The 20,044-nt window shown below is 35.3% G+C and overlaps 1 protein-coding gene across 2 annotated transcripts; it reads right to left on the bottom strand.

The window, feature by feature from the left end:
* Positions 1–6,338: 6,338 nt before the first annotated feature.
* On the bottom strand, positions 6,339–19,913 carry LOC126815930 (phospholipase A2 group XV). 2 transcript variants are annotated; one of them, XM_050542041.2, is made up of 6 exons: positions 19,810–19,913; positions 17,032–17,185; positions 15,244–15,371; positions 10,830–10,928; positions 9,276–9,503; positions 6,339–8,103 (listed from the first exon to the last, which is right to left on the bottom strand). In XM_050542041.2, exons 1-6 carry the CDS (start codon positions 19,892–19,894, stop codon positions 7,577–7,579), a joined length of 1,221 nt encoding a protein of 406 aa, XP_050397998.1. In that variant the 5' UTR covers positions 19,895–19,913; the 3' UTR covers positions 6,339–7,576. The 2 variants fall into 2 exon arrangements, with proteins under 2 accessions (XP_050397998.1, XP_050397999.1); XM_050542042.2 differs by lacking the exon at positions 15,244–15,371 and adding an exon at positions 14,587–14,708.
* Between the last annotated feature and the right edge of the window lie 131 nt (positions 19,914–20,044).

The following is a 20,044-nucleotide window of genomic DNA, read 5'->3' as shown; positions in this document are numbered from 1 at the left end:
GCGCACACGCTAAACATTCGGCCATCCACCCCCCCATTTGACCACATACTAATAAATAAGATGGTCATGAATACTTTTAATGTTTGCATTATCACCTCACTGATAACAACCCTGATGGGTTTTTTCTTGATAAATGATAAATTACATTTCAGAGGAATTACAAATTGTAATTTTTAATCCTTGAGTGGTATTTAGCGATTGAGCATATTAAAAAAAAAAAAACCTGACACAATTTATATGGAAAACAATCAGTGGTTTGTACACTTATCTCTAATGTATAAACCAATGATTGTTTTCCATGTAAATTGTGTTGTGGTTTTTTTTTTGTTCTTTTTTTTTTTTAGGAATTTTTAAATTCACTGAAAGCAACCGTGTTTTTCAAGATTAAATGATAATTTAGTTTAAAGGAATCACAAATTGTTTTTTTTTTTTATTTTAAATTTATCGCCTCACTGAGAGCAACCTGCTATTGGATATCAAAACATATGTCAATTTACACTCAAAAGGAATTCTTTTTTTTTTTTTTTTGAAATTAATGTACGTAATAAGTTTGTTTACATTATGCTGAATAAGGGAATTAATCAATTAATTAGACAATCATTTTTATGATATACTGCATGGCACATAATGTAACATAAATTACAACTACATGAAAATATAAACAATGTGAAAACATAATATAACTTCATTCAATATAAATAAACAAATTTGAAAACATAATATAGCTTCGATCAACATAAACAAATTGAAAACATAATATAACATGAATAATGCAGGTCTAGGTGGAGTGAAAAATGTCAATACAAAACTATACATATTGAATAGGTCAACAAAATATGTTAAGTTGAAAATTATTAGGAAATTAAAAAAATAAATATAATGGATAAATTTATATATTACCTTTTAAAAAGAAGCCAAGTTAAGTTTTGTATCTAAGCCATTGATACACAGTGAAAAAGACAGAAATTGGATTTAATATACACTCCATACAACTATGTCATTTCGGGACTAACATAGGGTTCAATTTTATTTCAATAATTCAATTATTAAAGGCCACATTTTTTATCAAGCCATTTGATTTGCATTTTAACTTTAGAAAGGCCAAAGAGAAATTTTTCAACAATTTATAAATTTCTTGGTAGTAATCTCAAAAAAACACAATCTGACTTATTTTTTCTATAGACAAATAGAATAAAGATGCCCTCGTGGCCATAATGGTGTCATTTATAATGCCATTAAATTTATTTAAGTAAAAAGTACTGATATGCATAGCAAGCCTTGCTTAAGGCATCTGTATGATCAGTGAAAATGTAAAAACAACTTGGCTGGGATCAAAATGACACCAATTTTGTGTTGGTATCATGATTACTGCAAGAGATTGGGTAAACTGTCTGAAACCAGTCGTAAAAGTAGAACGTGTGATTCCCGAACAAGACCAGAGGCTAGTTGTTGGTGGTCCAACCTAGCTCTAGATGCGCTTGTGTTGGACAAATTGTTTCATCAACTGATCAGTTTTTGGTGGAATAGTCATTGTAAGAGAGACATAAGCCTGGCCTAAAACAAGTTTAGTTATGTACATGTACTGTGAGGGAGGTGCCTAGCTATTATATAAAATGGAAGTCAACTCGTAGAAAATAAAATATGAGAATATGATTTAGAAAATCATCACAACAGGTATTTTTCAGGTGATTTTTTATATAAAGTGTATGTTATAACCATTTTATCTATATTCTTAACTCTTTCAGTTATCGGTTCATCACACAAATGTCACAAATTTTCTGTGGGCACCAGTAACCAGGCCTAATCTAGGCTTAAAACAGCCCAGAAAACAGGAGACCTTGTCGCCATAATAGAAAAAGGCTCAGTAACCTAGTGACTATAGCGACCTAACGATTTAATATATTTCAATTATCAGTTCATCACATAATGTCACAAATTTTCTGTGGGCACCAGTGACCAGGCCTAATCTAGGCTTAATACAGCCCAGAAAACAGGAGACCTCATCGCCATAATAGAAAAAGGCTCAGTAACCTAGTGACCATAGCGACCAGTAACTAAGGATTTAATATATTTGAGAAATATGATAAAATTTAACAAAAAATAAACACCAAACAGGATTTAACATGAAGCACAAATAGTAAGATGAAAATATATTCTATGATTCTTACAGCTAATAGTTAAAGGCTTTGTGCATCATTTTAAAAAATAGGAATCACTTGTGGCAACTACAATATTGTGACAAACAGTGACTGGCTTATTACATACCAAGGAGCATAAATTGATAAAATTTCAATTTTTCATAACTGAACGGAATTGATCCATTTTTAAACTGATATTCTTATTAGAGATTCAACTTCCACAATATTGTAGTTTGCAATGATGCATCGAGGCTATAAGGATTTCCCACCCCTAAGGAAACAACAATATTGGCTTATTACATAGCAAAGCAGCACAGATCGGTGACATTTCATTCCAAATATCTTTGTAACTACTGAAAAGAACTGAACCATTTTTGGACTGATATTTTTATTAGAGATTCAACTTCCACGATATTGTAGTTTTCAAGTGGTTCCTATAGTGTTAAAAGGATGCATCAAGACTGGATTTCACACTCAGTAACATAAAAAAATTCCCTAAGAAATAGTAACATTTACTCTGAAAACTGTGGACTAGTTTAAAAGCCTGGAAATATTGCATCTCTCAAAGACATTGTCTGGCATCAATTCAGTTTTCGTCTGACACAATCTCTCTAGTGCCTGTCATATTGTCGGGAACAGATTAATCTTTTTTCCCGAGTTTAATAGATATAGGAGAATCTTATTAAAACACAGGGCCCTTATTCACGAAAACTTAAACTAAGATACAATCGAAATTTTAAGAAATACTACAATTCGATTGGCTGACCAATATGCAAATTGGATATATGCAAATTGATTTTACTGGTTAGCCAATCGAATTGCAGTATTTCTTAAAATTTCGATTGTATCTTAGTTTAAGTTGATTTTACTGGTTAGCCAATCGAATTGCAGTATTTCTTAAAATTTCGATTGTATCTTAGTTTAAGTTTTCCTGAATAAGGGCCCAGATCTAAATTTCGTTTCGTTATACTTTCGAAGGCCTCCACTATTTCCAGGGTTGAGTAGTTTACACCGGTTAGTATTATAAATATATTTATAAAAATAATGTGCCAAAACAAATTAATACGTTTTTACAGTAAATCCGTGGATGGTAAAATAAATAAATTTAATGTCGTACAGGCTATTTGAAATAACATTTGCGCTACTGTACTTTTGGACCCCTAAATCTATATTCCTGGGTCGTACTGGCTTTAAACTTTCAGATGACTGATATCGGTCCAAAATGCCAGGTATTCGAAAGTGCAACAGTGCTGAAATGCGATTCAAAATTACATGCACAAATCAAAAGTTGAATTAATTAATTGCAACAATTCTAATTGAGCTTTAAAGCTTTTCCTCTCAAATATGGAAAGAGATTTTTTTTTTTAAAAACAAGCCAACAGTGAGGCTGCCGTTACCCAAAGAAATAGATCACACTTATTAATTACATCTACACCTTTTATGAAGCATTGGGCAATCAAACTTCTTTTTAACTTTGCTTAATCTGAGCAGAAAATAATATCAAATTTAGTCACAATCTGATTAAGATACAGATCTTTATTTTGTTTCGTTTTTTTTATAGTTTTGATGGCCTACACTACATGAAGATCTGACCGGCTGTACTTCAAGGTCGTGTCAGGTGTCGTACGAGTGGCTTTTGGCCCTATGATGTCAGACATTGATTAATCAATCAGCGTTGACGTTTCTAGTGGTTTACCCACAGTTCCATGCATAGCACGCCAAGAACTCGCCCTAACAGACCCTTTTATTGGCTAATTCCTCACATCAACTAGAACGCCGGTAAATAACAACTCTTCCAGATCCTAGTGTAGTAAAGACAAGTAAAACGAAATTTTGAACTATAAAAAACGGAATGAAATAAGATCTGTGTTTTAATCAGATTATTAGACGTGGCACTTAAGTACAGTTTCATCACTCAATCATAACCAGAGTCATCTTGTTCCAAAGCATCGACAAATCAAATTGTTTATCCTTAGTGGAAATTGTTCACCTAATGAACATCTACACCAAGTTTGAACATTCTACCTAAATAACATGTAGAAACATTGCGTTCCAGAAATAGTGACAGGCAAAACAATTTTAATACATGTAGCCATGTAAGTTGGGGAGAAAAAAATAAAAATTGTTGATGCAATGGGCAAAACATACCTGTTAACCTGTGTGCCTTGAGAATATAAATATATGATCACTATTATTATCTACATAGGATTATAATACATAGGTTGTTGTTTAACATGTGAGCAAACATTACCTATCATTCTTAAAGGCTCAATACCACTCTTGTTGTAACTGAATAATATTTCCCAATCTCTATTCTGGTCAACAAATTGTACTATTTTACAATATTCCAATTAATTGATGATACAAATTTCATCTTAACACACCTAATTTAAAAAATTGGAAAAATTCAACATAATGGTTTGAAACGTCTAACGTAAACCTTTTCAAATGAAACTTCGATTTAAAAATATTTTCGACCCTCTGGACAAATAAAATAGGATGTAATGGATAATTTACACAACAGGTAGGACACTAACACATCTAGTACTTAGATAGAGATATTATTTATTTTCTGGAGCTTTCAAGCCAGCAAGAGTGTTATTGTCCCTTTAATCATATTCAGTGTCTTGAAACATCATCCAAACATCAATAAGAGGCAGTACTGGTTGAAGTTTATGATTAAATAGTTACACAAGACTAGCACTATAAGTTAACAGTAAGGCCAATCTAATTTATTATTAGTTCTTCTTCGTCTTGATAAATAGTCACTGTCTTCATTGTCTTTAATTAAATAAAAAGATTATCATGAAGTATTGGTTGAAGTTTATGATTAAATAGTTACACATGAATGGCACTATAAGTTAATAGTAAGGCCAATACAATTGAATTATTAGTTCTTTTTGGTCTTGATAGATAGTCACTAAAAGTTTCAGAGTATACCTAACTAGTATCTTTTATTAATCTATTTTTTTTCCCCACAGAAATGGGAAGCAACATTTTAATAAGTGTTCTTGAAGAACATATCATTAAATTGTTGTGGTCTGATGGAAAATGTGGTTGAATTAACATCCGACAAATCACAATCAGATTTTATAGCAGTATAATACTGATAAAGTCAAAATGGCTGCATCTACTTTTGTTTTCTAAGAGGAAAGACAAAATACAGACAACCCTTCTCTTCACGGTCATTTTTCAGCGGTCTAATAGGGGTTAATGTCCGCTTCTATCTTGAGTGATATTGCAGACTAGACTGTCAGTCTAATAGGAGTTAATGTCCCTTTCTTGAGTGATATTGCAGGCTAGGCTGTATAATAGTCTAATAGGGGTTAATATCCGCTTCTATCTTGCATGATATCACAGACTAGGCTGCCTAATAGGGGTTAATGTTCAAGTCTACATACATGTATGGTAATATCATAGACTAGTCTGTCTAATAGGGGTTAATGTTCAAGTCTACATATGGTGATATCATAGACTAGACTGTCTAATAGGGGTTAATGTTCAAGTAGACATATGGTGAAAACATAGACTAGTTTGTCTAATAGGGGTTAATGTTCAAGTAGACATATGGTAATATCACAGACTAGTCTGTCTAATAGGGGTTAATGTTCAAGTCTACATACATGTATGGTAATATCAAAGACTAGTCTGTCTAATAGAGATTAATGTTCAAGTCTACATACATATTATGGTGATATCATAGACTAGTCTGTCCAACATTGGATGACATCACATTTTCAATCAAGTTTTGCATGGTTTGATATCAGTAGAAATGTTACATGACATAATAAAACACTGTAATCAACGTATCATTTAATCTTGTGTATTTAGCATCAATTTCTTTCACATTCATTCAATATCAAATCCTTGTTTAAAAATTTGGAAAAATCATTTAATATCACCAAAATTCATCTAATTTGTACTTGGGTCCAGTTTAAAGCTGACTATTCAATTTTGATAATAAGTGTCCAATTTACAAGCGTTTAATTTCTCGATCACTGTTAAAAAATAAACAATCCAATTGATCATTGATGTATAATGATTAATTTTTGAACAGTGGTCAGGAAATTAAATACTTGTAAATTGGACACTCATTATCAAAACTAGTCAGTCAGCTTTAAACTGGACACAATACGAATTAGATGATTCTGAATGATTTTTACAAATTTTTAAACAAAGATTTGATATTGAATGAATGTGAAAGAAATTAGTGCTAAATACACAAGATTAAATGATACCCGGGTTACAGTGAAAGACCATGGATGTTTCAAATAGGTACAATATGAAGAGCCCTGGGGAAGAACGATCTAAGTCACTTTTTCAACAACCCCAGTTAATAGCACCATCTGGTAGCAAATTGTATAAGCTTTCTGTGGAAAAATCAATTTCAGGTTAAAACGACCGGAGTCACATCGAACCAAGGTCATTCAGAAATGGCCTCCTGGACAAATACGTCCATCGTACTCTTTATTTGACCTTAATTTGGCTGAAAAGTGGAAGTCAGTTGTTGTACTGGTAATTATGATTCGTATTAAACATCATTTTGAATTTGTAATTAAACCCACTCGTTGTTCTGTTCGCGTCAAGCATTCTCGTCCAAAATTCTGTTTTGCCTTTTATGCGAAAAGACAAAAAGTGACTTAGATCGTTCTTACCCTGGACTCTTCATATACATGTATAATTTAATAACAAGTTACTTGTTTGCATCATATGGATGGCACACAGAATTTTCGGAAGAAGACAAATGTAACAGATCTAATAAAAAGAAAAAAAGTTGACAATGGGGATCCTCGATTGACCGTTCTGGAATTGAATTCTGTCAAGCCCCAAAAAGTGACAATCAAGTGAAAATGGGAATATGGGGCTAGAATGCATGAGTCGACTGTCTAATAGAATATCTTAACCAACCATGACAGCTGAAACATATTCCTTGTGTTTAATAGAGAGAGAGAGAAATGGGGTTTAATGCCCACTCGATACAAACTGGGTCATTTTGGGACTAACATATGGTTCAATTTTATTTCAATAATTTGCTTGTGCGTAGGGGTCTTTAGCAGTGGGAGGAAACCGGAGGACCCGGAGAAAACCCACAAGGTTGGACAGGCGACTATTCCTTGTCACGTACAACCGGGGAATCGAAACCCCGCCAGTTGACTAAATGACAGACCTTATGATACAGCGCGCACATGCTAACCATTCGGCCATCCACCCAATAACATCACGCTTCTACTCACAACACCTCAATTGTTGAGACTGTCAGAACTGTGACAGGACTGAATTTCGCGTCGCCCGATTGCAATTCCATCAATTCAAGCGTCGCCCGATTGCAATTCCATCAATTCAAGCATCCCCATTATGCCAAGAAGATAAATTAAACAGGTACACATTAGACAGTTACATATGGATGTTAAATTATTAATAATATATTAATTATTACCCTAATTTGGCACCGTTAAAACTGATTTGAGGTAGGCGATAATGTCTTTATTATTTAAAATCTCCATATGTTCGGCTTTTGGAAATATTTTATGAATAACTTTTTGTTTCTGTTTTGTTTCCCAGGACAGACAACCAAGTAGACTTCGTATATTAACAGTGCCATCACCATCTTCTGTTATCACAAAAGGTTGCGAATCCGGCCATTTATAAGCACCATTGTCGTATTTAAACGCACCAGGAGTAGGGATACCGTTTCCATGGAGACAATGAACTTCAACCGCTGGAGGGGTCAAAGTATAAACTAATCCTTCGGTATCTTTTCTCATTTCGTAACCGTCCATAAAACCAAGATCTTGGAAGAACTGTTTATAATCATTGACCGTGTAGTTTCGTTCTGGACGAATAACAAGGGGTTCATTGTCAGACCAGAATTTATCGGTTGGCATCAACCAAGCTGTACTCGGCATGGATCTTTGTTCCTTTCGCACATTTATAGCTTTGACAAACGGTACACCGAGGTTATCACCTGTAAATTAAATTATAAATTATTAAATATTTCGGTTCAGAGTGGAGCAATTTGACTGAAATTTTCAGCACATTCCCTTTACATTATCTAGTGTTTTAATCATTATAGTGAGAACTGTCAGTTCTTTATCTAATCTTCAATAACGTATCTTTAGATGAAATGGGGTTTAACGTCCTACTGTTCTACTTCGAATGGACTAATGGACATACACCCTACAGTGTGCTATGAGGGAAATTTTGCCCAGACAGCGGCCATCCGTTGTGCAACACTGACAATCCTGATGAACTTTCTCGGCAAACATCAGAATCGATATAAATATTATACATTTGACCAGTACCAGATCTAAGGGGGGGGGGGGGCAAAGTGGGACAAATGTCCCGGGCCCCACACATTTAGGGGACCCCACAATTCTGGGTCATACTAATATTTTATCCTGGACAGAGCCAACCAGTACCTGGGCTGAGGGGGCGAGCATGGAGTCCTGGGCAGTAAGGGATATTGGGGGCCCTGGGACTGGAAGGTAAGAACAGATTTTCGGGGCCCAGGAATTCTCTGCCTAAATTGTCTCAGATGCACTGAAATTAATCCTAATTTTAAAAAAAAATTCCTGGAGGAAAACACCCCAGGCACTCAAGGGGATGGAGTACATACTAGTACGATTCGCGGTCAGTAAGAACAATTTGAACAAACAACAATGGGGCCCCCGCACAGTTGGTATGTCCCGGGCCCCCCACAAGGTTATTCTGGCACTGGATTTGACTATAATGGTAGTATACTGTAACTGGAGCAGACGGTCAAGAGTTACAGCTAGTAAACACATTTCTCACGGCTTAAAATCCACACTAAAATGTACATAGATTGATTATTTAATTTAACATTTAATTTGTAGGTTAAAAACCATTGATTACAGATATCTAAACGTACGTTATACAAGAGCTAAATCTACCTACATGTATTGCATGTCTTTCTTTAGGCCTAAAATGTTATCTAAATTATTAATTAAACATTAATTAACTTATCCAGATCATCTGCGATATTTACTGGATTAGAAGCCTTGGTTGAAGAAAGAAGGAATAAAATCAGGACAGATGCCACAAAATGCCAAATATGGTATTCAGAAGCCGAATGCAACAGATTCCACTGTATCATTTTATTAATTTTTATTTACCAACCTGAAGCTACGAGACGTAATGGTTTAACGGATCCTCCCCACACTCCAGCTAATGTTATAAGTTTATTGATGTATTTATCTTTCCAGGCTTGTGGTTGATGATTGAGGAAATATAATGAGACGGGGTTACCCATACTGTGAGCTAACATAACTATTGGTGTATTATTGTTCAAGGTGTACGTATCTTCTATCAACTTCTTTAGTTGAACAAAATAGTCACCTAATTCATCTGAAAATATCAATGGAAATAATTTCATAAAACATGGCCTATTGTTGACCAAGAGAGAGAGAGAGAGAGAGAGAGAGAGAGGTATTAACATCGACTTGACACAAACTAGATCATTTCGGGACTAACATATGGTTCAATTTTATTTCAATAATTTGGTTTTGTATAGGGGTCTTTAGCAGTGGGAGGAAACCGGAGAACCTGGAGAAAACCCACGAGGTTGGACAGGCTACCCTACTCCTTGTCACTACAACTGGGGACAGACCCAATGATACAACACGCTCGCACTAACCATTCGGCCACCCAACCCCCTTTCCTCAATGAGATATCAAAATAAGACCGTGTCATCCACATCCTTTACACATCTTATAAAAGCTTGATGGGCTAAATGTATTTGTTAATGCCAGCTCAATTTTCCTCAAGGTCGCTGAGATGTAAGTACGGTGATTGTTGGCGAGATTGTAGGTTAGGGTTAGGGTAAGCATTGGTACTATGTCAAGGGTTAGGGTTGGTTTAGTACTACTACTAGCCCTGTTTACATTTGGTGACCTTTGACCAAACTTGAAGTAGGCCTTATCAAATAGATCTAACCAGTACCATGAGTGTTTTATAAAGAAATCTTGAACAGGAAGTAACCATTAACATGACCGAGTTGAGTTAATGTTTACCCTACAAGGTTATGTACATACATTCGTTACAAGCGATTACATCAAATGTTGATTTTACGATTTACAATATTTGATTAATTTTTTGTGTATAGATGTTAGTCTCAAAAGTCTTTTACATTCCATTTATTAGATGAGTGATATCTGAACACACTAGTCAATGATTGGGGTCGTCAGCTGCCCCCACCATTTCTCTCCCCCTCCCCTACCGTCTCTCCCCCTCCCCTCCCTTCCCCATCACCTCTCTCTACCCACCCCTCGCCTTTCTCATAATTCCCCTCCCTGGCTATGATGGCTGGGGTCTCTCTCCCAGGTCCTAGGCTAGGATGGTGGGTGTCGTCAGCAGTAGGAGGAACAGGTTATATTTCAAAAATGTAACATGTTTCATAAGGACATCATCAACAGTTTATAAGTAAAAATCAGATAAAACTGTAGAGGGTCCACAAACAAATTTGAACGGAAGTCGAGATGACCTGTCGGACAGGGGCGATGACATAATACCTTTACATGTAAATGTGGGTGTTTAAAAATTACCATAAGTTCATTCCATTCTATTTAAATTTGTTAAGAATAGAATGAAATAAAGACAGAGTTATCATTTTGATATTATAGAAATGGTTACAGATGAGAGATTCATTAACACAGTTTAGTATAAAGGTCTTACTTGGAGCTTTCCTGAAATCATATGGTGCACCTCGAACACTCTTTCCTCTCACATATCCCCAATTCACTAAACTAGACACAATCGGAGCAAAATAGGATGCTGAAATTATTATTATTTACAATTATGTTAACAAATAAATACATGTATTATTTATATAATAAAAAAATACGGTTGCCAGCAACGAAACATACGGCCACCGCAGCCAAGTCGTCTAAGCATTGAGCAGTCCACAAAGCAAAATCTGTAGACGATAAAATATCACAGCTGATATTCAATACATAAAGGTTACCAATTTAAATAATGCATATAAATTTCATGTAGATTGGATGATAACTCTTGGCATTAAAAGGATTCCCAAGGCTTTACAAAGTGAAACAAGGACCATAAATATAGAGGAATTAAAGAAGTTAAGTCTCAAAATTAATATTTTCCATAATATTCAAAATTAAAAACATGAATTAGAATTCAATATTGATCAATTTCATTCAATATTGAACTGATCTAGATGTGAAACTATAGGATCCGAATATCCAATATTTAAGACACAATTAACATTTTATAATCAGTACATGGTTTCAAATGCCATTTTGTAATGAACAAGTAATTTAATAAGCGACGTAAACGACTGCCGTTAAATTTGGACTGTTCATGTATTTCACCGAAAATAAATGATTAGAAATAATAAATTTTTATTTTTTACATACATTGATATTAAATTAATATGTGCTTTCAAAACCATTTTTGTCTATTTCAAGGTTCCCAAAAAATAGAGCCATATGCCCTTTAACTGACATTGTTGAAATGCAAGAGGCTTCTTTGTCCCACTAATGTAAACAACCCCTATAAATTGCATAGAGAGAGGGAGAGAAATGGGATTTAACGTCCACTCGACACAGACTACATGTAGGTCATTTCGGGACTAACATATGGTTTTATTTTATTTCAATAATTCGCTTGCGCGTAGGGGTCTTTAGCAGTGGGAGGAAACCAGAGGACCCGAAGAAAACCCACGAGGTTGGACAGGCAACCTTACTCCCCGTCACGTACAAGCGGGGATTCGAAACCACGCCAGTTGATTCAATGACGGGCCTCGTGATACAGCGCGCATGTGCTAACCATTCGGCCATCCAACTCCCCTAAATTGCATACAGATCAGATGATAAAATAGTGTGTTCACAAGATATTGTGGACGACGGAAAAACCGATGACAAATATACAACCAGTTATCACGTGGGTCAATAAAAGTAAAAAGACACACATGGTCAGAAATCATAACATTATTTTCAGTTTTACTTTTTCATGAATTCACGGTGGCGTTACATGATCTCGACACTTTAGTGACTTTCTAGCTTAATAATGTAAAGTCCATAATGTGCAGTGGACCAATAGGGGGAAAAATTCTACTAGTTTTAAATTGATTGAAGGTGTATTATATGACACACTTGGTCAATTTATAACAAAAAAACGATCAAGCCAAGATTATCCGCCCGTTTTGAACCATTGATCGAGGTCATGAAATATCTTGATACATATCAAGTCTATATCCATTATTAAGTCCGAACCTGTTGACTCTTTTGCCTATCATCTTTTCTTATGACTTCAATTTTGAAATAATGCCTTTCTATATAAATAAAGTCCTTCCTACAAATATCTTCCCTTAAAAGTAAGCTACATTAACAAGCCATAAGGTTAGTGCTAAATGATAAGGCCAGCTCAATTTTTTGTCATAGGTCACGAGATGTAAACAGGGCTAGCGCTCATCCCAACCCTGGACTTAGCCCATTTCGGGACTAATATATGGTTCAATTTTATTTCAATAATTTGCTTGCGTGCAGGGGTCTTTAGCAGGGGGAGGAAACCGGAGAAAACGCACGAGGTTGGGCAGGCGACCCCACTCCTTGTCAGTAAAAATTGAACAGGCCTTAAAATAGATTTAGCCCCACATGTAGTGTTCAAATAGTTTTCTTAACAAAACACCTCGAGTTTTGTGTATGTGCAGTCATCCATGTACATGAACTTATTCAACTAGGAAGGTTTCATTATAAATACCCCCGTCTCTATTTATAGTGAATAATATGCACTGAGAGATTCTCCTTTACATTTATTTATATATCTTACTAAATTCTTAAAAAAAAAATCTTACTAAATTTATTACCTGATAATCTTACCTAAGATTTATTAATGATTTTGACAATTGTGTAAAAAAAAATGTAACATGTGCTGTGCAAGAACAGTTTCAACAAAATGAAAATTTTATTAATATGTGTTAGAATGAAGAGAATCATGAGTAAATACATGTGTAACAATCTGTAAATGATTAATTCAAATGATTCAATATCCAAATGTTAATCTATCCGATATCATTAGGTTTTTAGTGGTTGTATTTTGGATTTAATTGAATAACAGAGAGAGAGAGAGAGAGAGAGAAATGGGTTTAATGTCCACTCCCACTCTCGAAACAAACTAGGTCATATTGGGACTAACATAGGTTTTATTTTTTTAAATATTTTTTATTTATTTCAATAATTTGCTTGTGTGTAGGGGTCTTTAGCAGTGGGAGGAAACCGGAGGACCCGGAGAAAACCCACGAGGTTTTACAGGCGACCCTACTTCTTGTCACGTACAACTGGGGAATCGAAACCACACCAGTTGACCCAATGACAGATGTTATGATACAACGTGTACGGCGGGGAAAAATAGATCTGGATCAATACGTGTATCAATTTGTAAATTTTAATACCTAATTATTTTAAAGGAGCTAAGTCTCTAACTTAATATTTTCCATAATATTCGAAATTAAAAACACGAATTAGGATTCAATATTGATCAATTTCAATCAATATTGATGTTGTTATCTTGCCATCTAACTATAGGATCCTAATATCCAATATTTTAAGACAAAATTAATATTTTATAATCAGTACACGAGTCGTGTACCCTATAGTTTCGGGTGCCATTTTGTAATGCACAAATAAAAACATATCCTACAACATAATGTGGAAGTAATCAGTAATGGCTGATTCACGAACGGGACAAAATAATAATTTAAAAAACATGTATACTGCACTAAGCAGACGTAAACGACGGCTGTTCAATATCTCACCAAACATAATTGATTAGAGATTACAATTTCTTTCAAAAATTGAATATAAAATCACTTTACATACATGTACATTCATATTACATTAATATGTGCTTTTAGAACCATTTTTGTCTATTTTATTTCAAGGTTCCAAAAAATAGAGCTACATATATGCCCTATTAATCTTAAAATCTGCCTAATATAACAAAAGGTCGCCACACCAATGTAGGTCATCAATTTGTAAATTTTAATACATATGTTAATCTTAAAATTTGTCGAATATAACAAGAGAGTTTAGGTCACAGCAATTTAATTTTCTTTTCCTCATGATCTTAATAAATAGACAGCCACTTGAATAACATGAAATATGTTTTGTTTAAATTTTCAAAAACAAAACAATTAGAAACTAAAATATTTTGATCAGCACAACCATGTACTTTTGGTTTATAAATTAGTCTTTTTCTCATAAAAATAACAAGGACAATTTGTACAGGTGTTCCTGAAGAACAAAAAATCAAAATGGTGTGGTTTTAGTGTCAGAAACATAAACATAATTATTGTCATGGTAACAGTCAACAGGTGGCTTTAAAAAAACCCAAAACATTCCTCCATTCAAAAACCATAATTAGCAAGACAAGACCAGTCTCAAGACTACCAGTACTTGTTAGCACTTACTAGAAGAATAGGTATTGCCTGGATCGAGCCATTCCACGGATTTTGAATGGCCAAAATCAGGAATTCTAGTGTAAACTCCTGGTGAGTTACTTGTCTTACGAGTTGTCTTGTTATAAACTAGCCTAGGATAGATTGAAAAGCAGGTTTAATAAATACAGCTGAGCCACAAGGAGCAGGTCAATTCAACCAGTTTTGATCTCTTTGAGCAGAATTTAGATGTAAAGTATGCCAAAATACATGTACATGAATTAAATTAATAAGCAGTTGATTAACCCTTTAATATGAAGTACAAGTAAATAAGGACTACTCCGGTTCTTTCAAGAAAATTACAAATGGAGTTTAACATCCTACTGTTCTAAATAGGACATTTGTTACATAGACGGCCCAAGATGTGACAAGGTTTCCGCATTATTGGACCGCCGTTCATTAGTTTCTGCAGGTGCATGTGGCGGGGGCAGTCTAATGTTCCCTTACTTGGGTGGTTTGAGGCTAAAGGGTTAAGTTGTTCCAAAAAAACCCCCCAAAAAACAAAAAAAACAACAACTTTATATCACTCCAAAATGATGTGCCTTTTAGGTTCATCTAAATTGCATTCAAAGAGATCAAAATCATGGCCTAGATAATATAATAATAGTACATCATTTATTTACGACTTACTGCGGGTTATATGTGAAAATAGATCTGGATCCAACCACTCTACTGATTGAGTATCGCCAAAACCTGGCATTCGGGTAAATACACCGGGAGAATTACTTGTAGTACGTGATGTTGCATTATAAACCAATCTGATAGAAAAGTACAAAAAATTGGGTTCTAATTTTCTCTTGGTACTAGCCGCTTTTGGTTTCATTTTCAAAAACATGAGAAAATATATTTGATGATACAGTGTAAATACAATAAAATGTAACAGTCTCCTACTTGCACTTTCAAAATTTGGCATCACATCTGAACCAAGTCTCCCATAATTTTGTCAATCTTATAATTTCATTAATTACTAAAAATAAGAAGAGGTTTTTGTACAAATAAAAGATGCATTATGTAAGATTTTGATAAAGATCTGGTTGTCTTACCTAAAATAGTTCCAAAATAGATAATTTAAAGTTAATATATTCAAAATTTCATTCAAATTACTTTATTCTGAGCAATATTATCAATGTTTGGAGTTTTGAAATAGATTATTTATTATCGTGGCAACATTACTTGTTAATCAAGCCTCATTACTCCATTTTTAAATAAAAACATTCATGAAATGATGATTGTATATCTTAATTTGTTTACATCTGCGCCATCTAATGTTCTAGCAAGTTGATTATAGGCTTGTCATGTGAATAAATATCTAAATAATAGTTTATATAACATTTAAAGATGGGTTCCTGCGTACAAACTCGGTGATTTAATGGTATATATGGATCAAAAACATATTCAAACTAATTAATTTGTCATAGTTATGCTTCCAATCCTTCTCAAACATTGTAATTGCGAAAGAATGCCCTGCTATTAAAATTCGATCAAACCAGGTCATGTTTACGTCACGTCTTGGGAGTCAGAGGAGAATTCATTGCATACATAAGACGATGTTGTCTTTAATCGCTTACTATTTATTACAAGTATCGAATCCTAATTAAATTCTCGGATTATCCACTACCTGCGTCTTTTTTCCGTAATTTTTATCTCAGAAAGTATTGTGCGTTTAACTCTTCATAAAGTTTATCAACTCGTACATCAAGCGTGCAGAAGTTCTTAATCGTCGGGCTGTTGATTAGGGGAACCCTTACATTTTTGTCCTGTATACGCTCCATGAGTGTTTTTCGGGGAATCTAGTATTTTTCTCGTAAGATTTGATATCTCTACTTTCCATATATACCAAAATTGCCATACTTTTATTGGAAATAACCACCCGATAAATACTTTTCTGGGAACCCATGTTTAAAGTCAAAATAAAAACCTGTACTAACAGCCAGATTTACTGTTTACATAATGCACCTTTAAAAGCATATAAAGTGAAAGGGTTACAATATGGATGAGATGCGTCATTGGGATTACCCAACTTCCTGGATGACTTAATACATAAGAAAACAGATGTACAGTGTCAACTTCCTTAATTCAACATGCAATAGGAAAACCCCATCATCCAAATACTTCCCGTAGTACTATGTAGATGAAATGGGGTTTAATGCTTATTTTTTTCTGCCCCAACTGCCAAGGTTTTTTTTTACCCAATGTTTACACAGGACCTTGGTTTTTTGTCCCATCTAAACGACTATGCGTTGTCCCTTGCTAGACACTTCGTCCTGCACCACTGACAGTTGTGAGGGGAACCAACTGGAAAATCATGATGAACTTATATTATGACCAACACAAGGACCGAACACGGGACCTCCAGGATAGCGAGTCAATGTCTTACTCACTGAGCCACTGTGGCTTCCTTCTAATCAACTAATATACCTCATATTATCCACAAAGCAGTCAATTAATAATGGTACCAGCTGCTCTAGGTTTAACCACAGACTGTAATATTCAGCTGTTTTATCACAGACATAATGAACTACTTTTGGTTTATCTAACTTAGCTTCGATCTGACTCCCTCCATCTCCAGGAACTGGAATAAATAAATAGTTTAAAGATACATTATGGGAGATTATCTAAAGAGCTGGTAGTTCTCACTATAACAGTTAAAAACTCGATAATGTAATGGGAATTTGCTGAACATTTCAATCAAATTGATCCACTCTAAAGTCGATTATCCATTTTGATTTAATCATCAATGAGCTTTGAGCAGCAGATCGGATCCTAATCCAGTAAATATTGCAGGCTAGCGATGACATCGAGAGTTGATTATGGTCTGAATAAGTTAATAAATGTCTAATTAATAATTTAGATAACATTTCAGGTCTAAAGAAAGACCTGCAATAGGCAGGTTTAGCTCTTGCATAATGTATCAGTCTGAACCCTTAGTTTGAATTTGTAGACTTTGGCTAAATCTTCTATACGTAACAGGAGACAGAAAACTGGGTCATATCGGGATCAACCCGTGGTTCAATTTTATTCAAATAAATCGCTAGCTTGCATGAGTCTTCATAGCAGTGAGAGAAAACTGGAGAACATGACATGCACAAGGTTGGATAGGCAATCCTATTTCTTGTGATGTAAAAGCTGGAATCAAAACCATGCCATTTGACTCAATGACAGACCTTATGATCTAAAGTGCATGTTTTAGACCAATCGGCCTCCCAACCTATTATATATGAGCTTACCATACTATATACAATATCATATACCACTACCAGAAGGTTTATTTTTTTAAACTTTATTCTTCACAGATATTTTATGTTATTCATAATGACGTTACCTTAATTTTAAATTATCCTTTATATACTATTCAAAAAAAGTAGGGGATATTTGATTTTTAAGTGTTATTAAAGTCACCTAATGAAACTGACGAAGAAACAAATGACAAAATGAAATGAAGTTCACATTCATCGATTTATTCCAAATGATCGTTAGACTAAGTAAGGCACAGACTGACCATTATAAGGGTAAAATGATACCCGGGGTCAAACAGCAAAATTACCACATCATCACAACCAAGTCAGTAACGGGTAAATCCTCCTCTGTTTGCCAAACAAGCATTGATCCGACGTGGCATACTCCTAATGAGACGTCTAAGGTCATTTTGGTCCAGATTGTCCCATTCCTGTTGCAACGCAGCAGCAAGTTCTTGGACATTGGCAGGACGTTGTTGACGTTGACGTAACCTCTGTCCAAGCATGTCCCAGACATGCTCGATAGGGGAGAGGTCGGGACTCAGTGCTGGCCAAGGTAATGTGGTGATGTTCTGTTGTTGGAGGTAACCTGTAACGATCCTGGCCCTGTGACATCTTGCGTTGTCATCCTGGAATATGAAACGGCGGCCATGACGTCGTGCGAACGGCACAACATGGACTGCCAAGATGTTGTCCCGGTAGTACTGGCCTGTAACACACCCTGCAACAACATGTAAAGCCGTTCTTCCAGCAACAGTGATGCCTCCCCACACCATAACAGAACCACCCCCAAATCGATCATGTCTGATGACGTTAACGTCTTGGAAGCGCTCGTTTCGACGACGCCACACCCTCCTACGTCTGTCCAAAAAATCAACAGTGAACCTTGACTCATCTGAAAACATCACATTGCTCCAGCGTCGATTATCCCAGTGTTGACGATCCCTACACCAACGACGTCTTTCCTGAATGTGATGATCTCTCAAACAAGGGATCACGCGAGGACGTCGGGCGCGAAGGTGACCCCTATGCAGTCGATTCCGAATCGTCTGGCCACTCACTCTCACACCAGTGTCTGTTTGAAGACGAGCGCTGATCTGATTTGCTGTGATGACACGATTTCTCAAGGCCAAGGTACGGATAAATCGATCCTGGCTTGAGTTGTCGCCCTTGGTCGACCTGAGCGTGGTCTGTCCTGTACAGATTGTGTATCACGGTATCTGGACCATAGCCTGCTTATGACAGACTGAGAAACATTCATCGTCCGCGCCACAACCGCCTGTGTTGTGCCGATCTGTAGCATGCCAAGGGCACGTAACCTTTCATTTTGGGTAAGCCGACGCATATCAAAATTTGTTTTCTGGTCACTAAAACAATTAAACTGATGTTTCCACCCTGGAATTCAATGCCACAATGACTGTAACATTCAAAGTCAGAGTCGTGCAAATCTTGGGTTGGACCCCCATGATGATCCCAAGCATCACCTGCATTCCATGCGGTAGCTATTGGTGCGTTTGGGCGTCACATGTAACTGGAAATGTTTCTTCTGTTAGGTTCTATAGTGACTTTTTTCGTAGTCATTTGCATATTTTAGTATTATGCCCCCAAAATCAAATATCCCCTACTTTTTTTGAATAGTATATTTTAAATCTTTATTGAATTCTACTTTTTAGGATAACATCTATATAGCAAATAAATGAAAATTTGGTAGCTACATGTAATTACGTTAGCATATCAAAGCCAATCTGTAGAATGAAAACAAACAAATTTGGTTCAGGTCATAGTGGTCACACAACTCATTGACACTCGTCAACAAACGATTGATTGGTAGGCCTAGTCTGTAGTCATTCCTAGTAACTGGCCACCACAAGTGACTAAAGAGGTCGGCAGTAGAGACTCATTAGTGAAATGGTGGGATTACAATTCACAAAAACTTACAACAAACTTAATATTTTCATACCTAATATAACTGGATTCAATGATCTTGTTGACTGAAATGCAAAAAATAATATGAAAATCACACAACTCTGATCCCTTCCATTCATGTTGCTGGACTGACGATAATGCGAGGTCACGTGTGGATGTCACATGCTTTTAGGGAGCGTTAGTTGCATAAGTAATTCGGTCATTGACCTACTTTTTCTTTTGTCGTTGTTTTGGTATCTTTACAAAACAATAAATATTTGTTTATTATT

The sequence above is a fragment of the Patella vulgata genome, chromosome 3 (assembly GCF_932274485.2).
Source record: "Patella vulgata chromosome 3, xgPatVulg1.2, whole genome shotgun sequence".
In the NCBI taxonomy this organism is placed as follows: Eukaryota; Metazoa; Mollusca; class Gastropoda; family Patellidae; genus Patella; species Patella vulgata.
The sequence above is the reverse complement of the archived record's forward strand: the minus strand, read 5'-3'. Positions and strand labels throughout refer to the sequence as shown.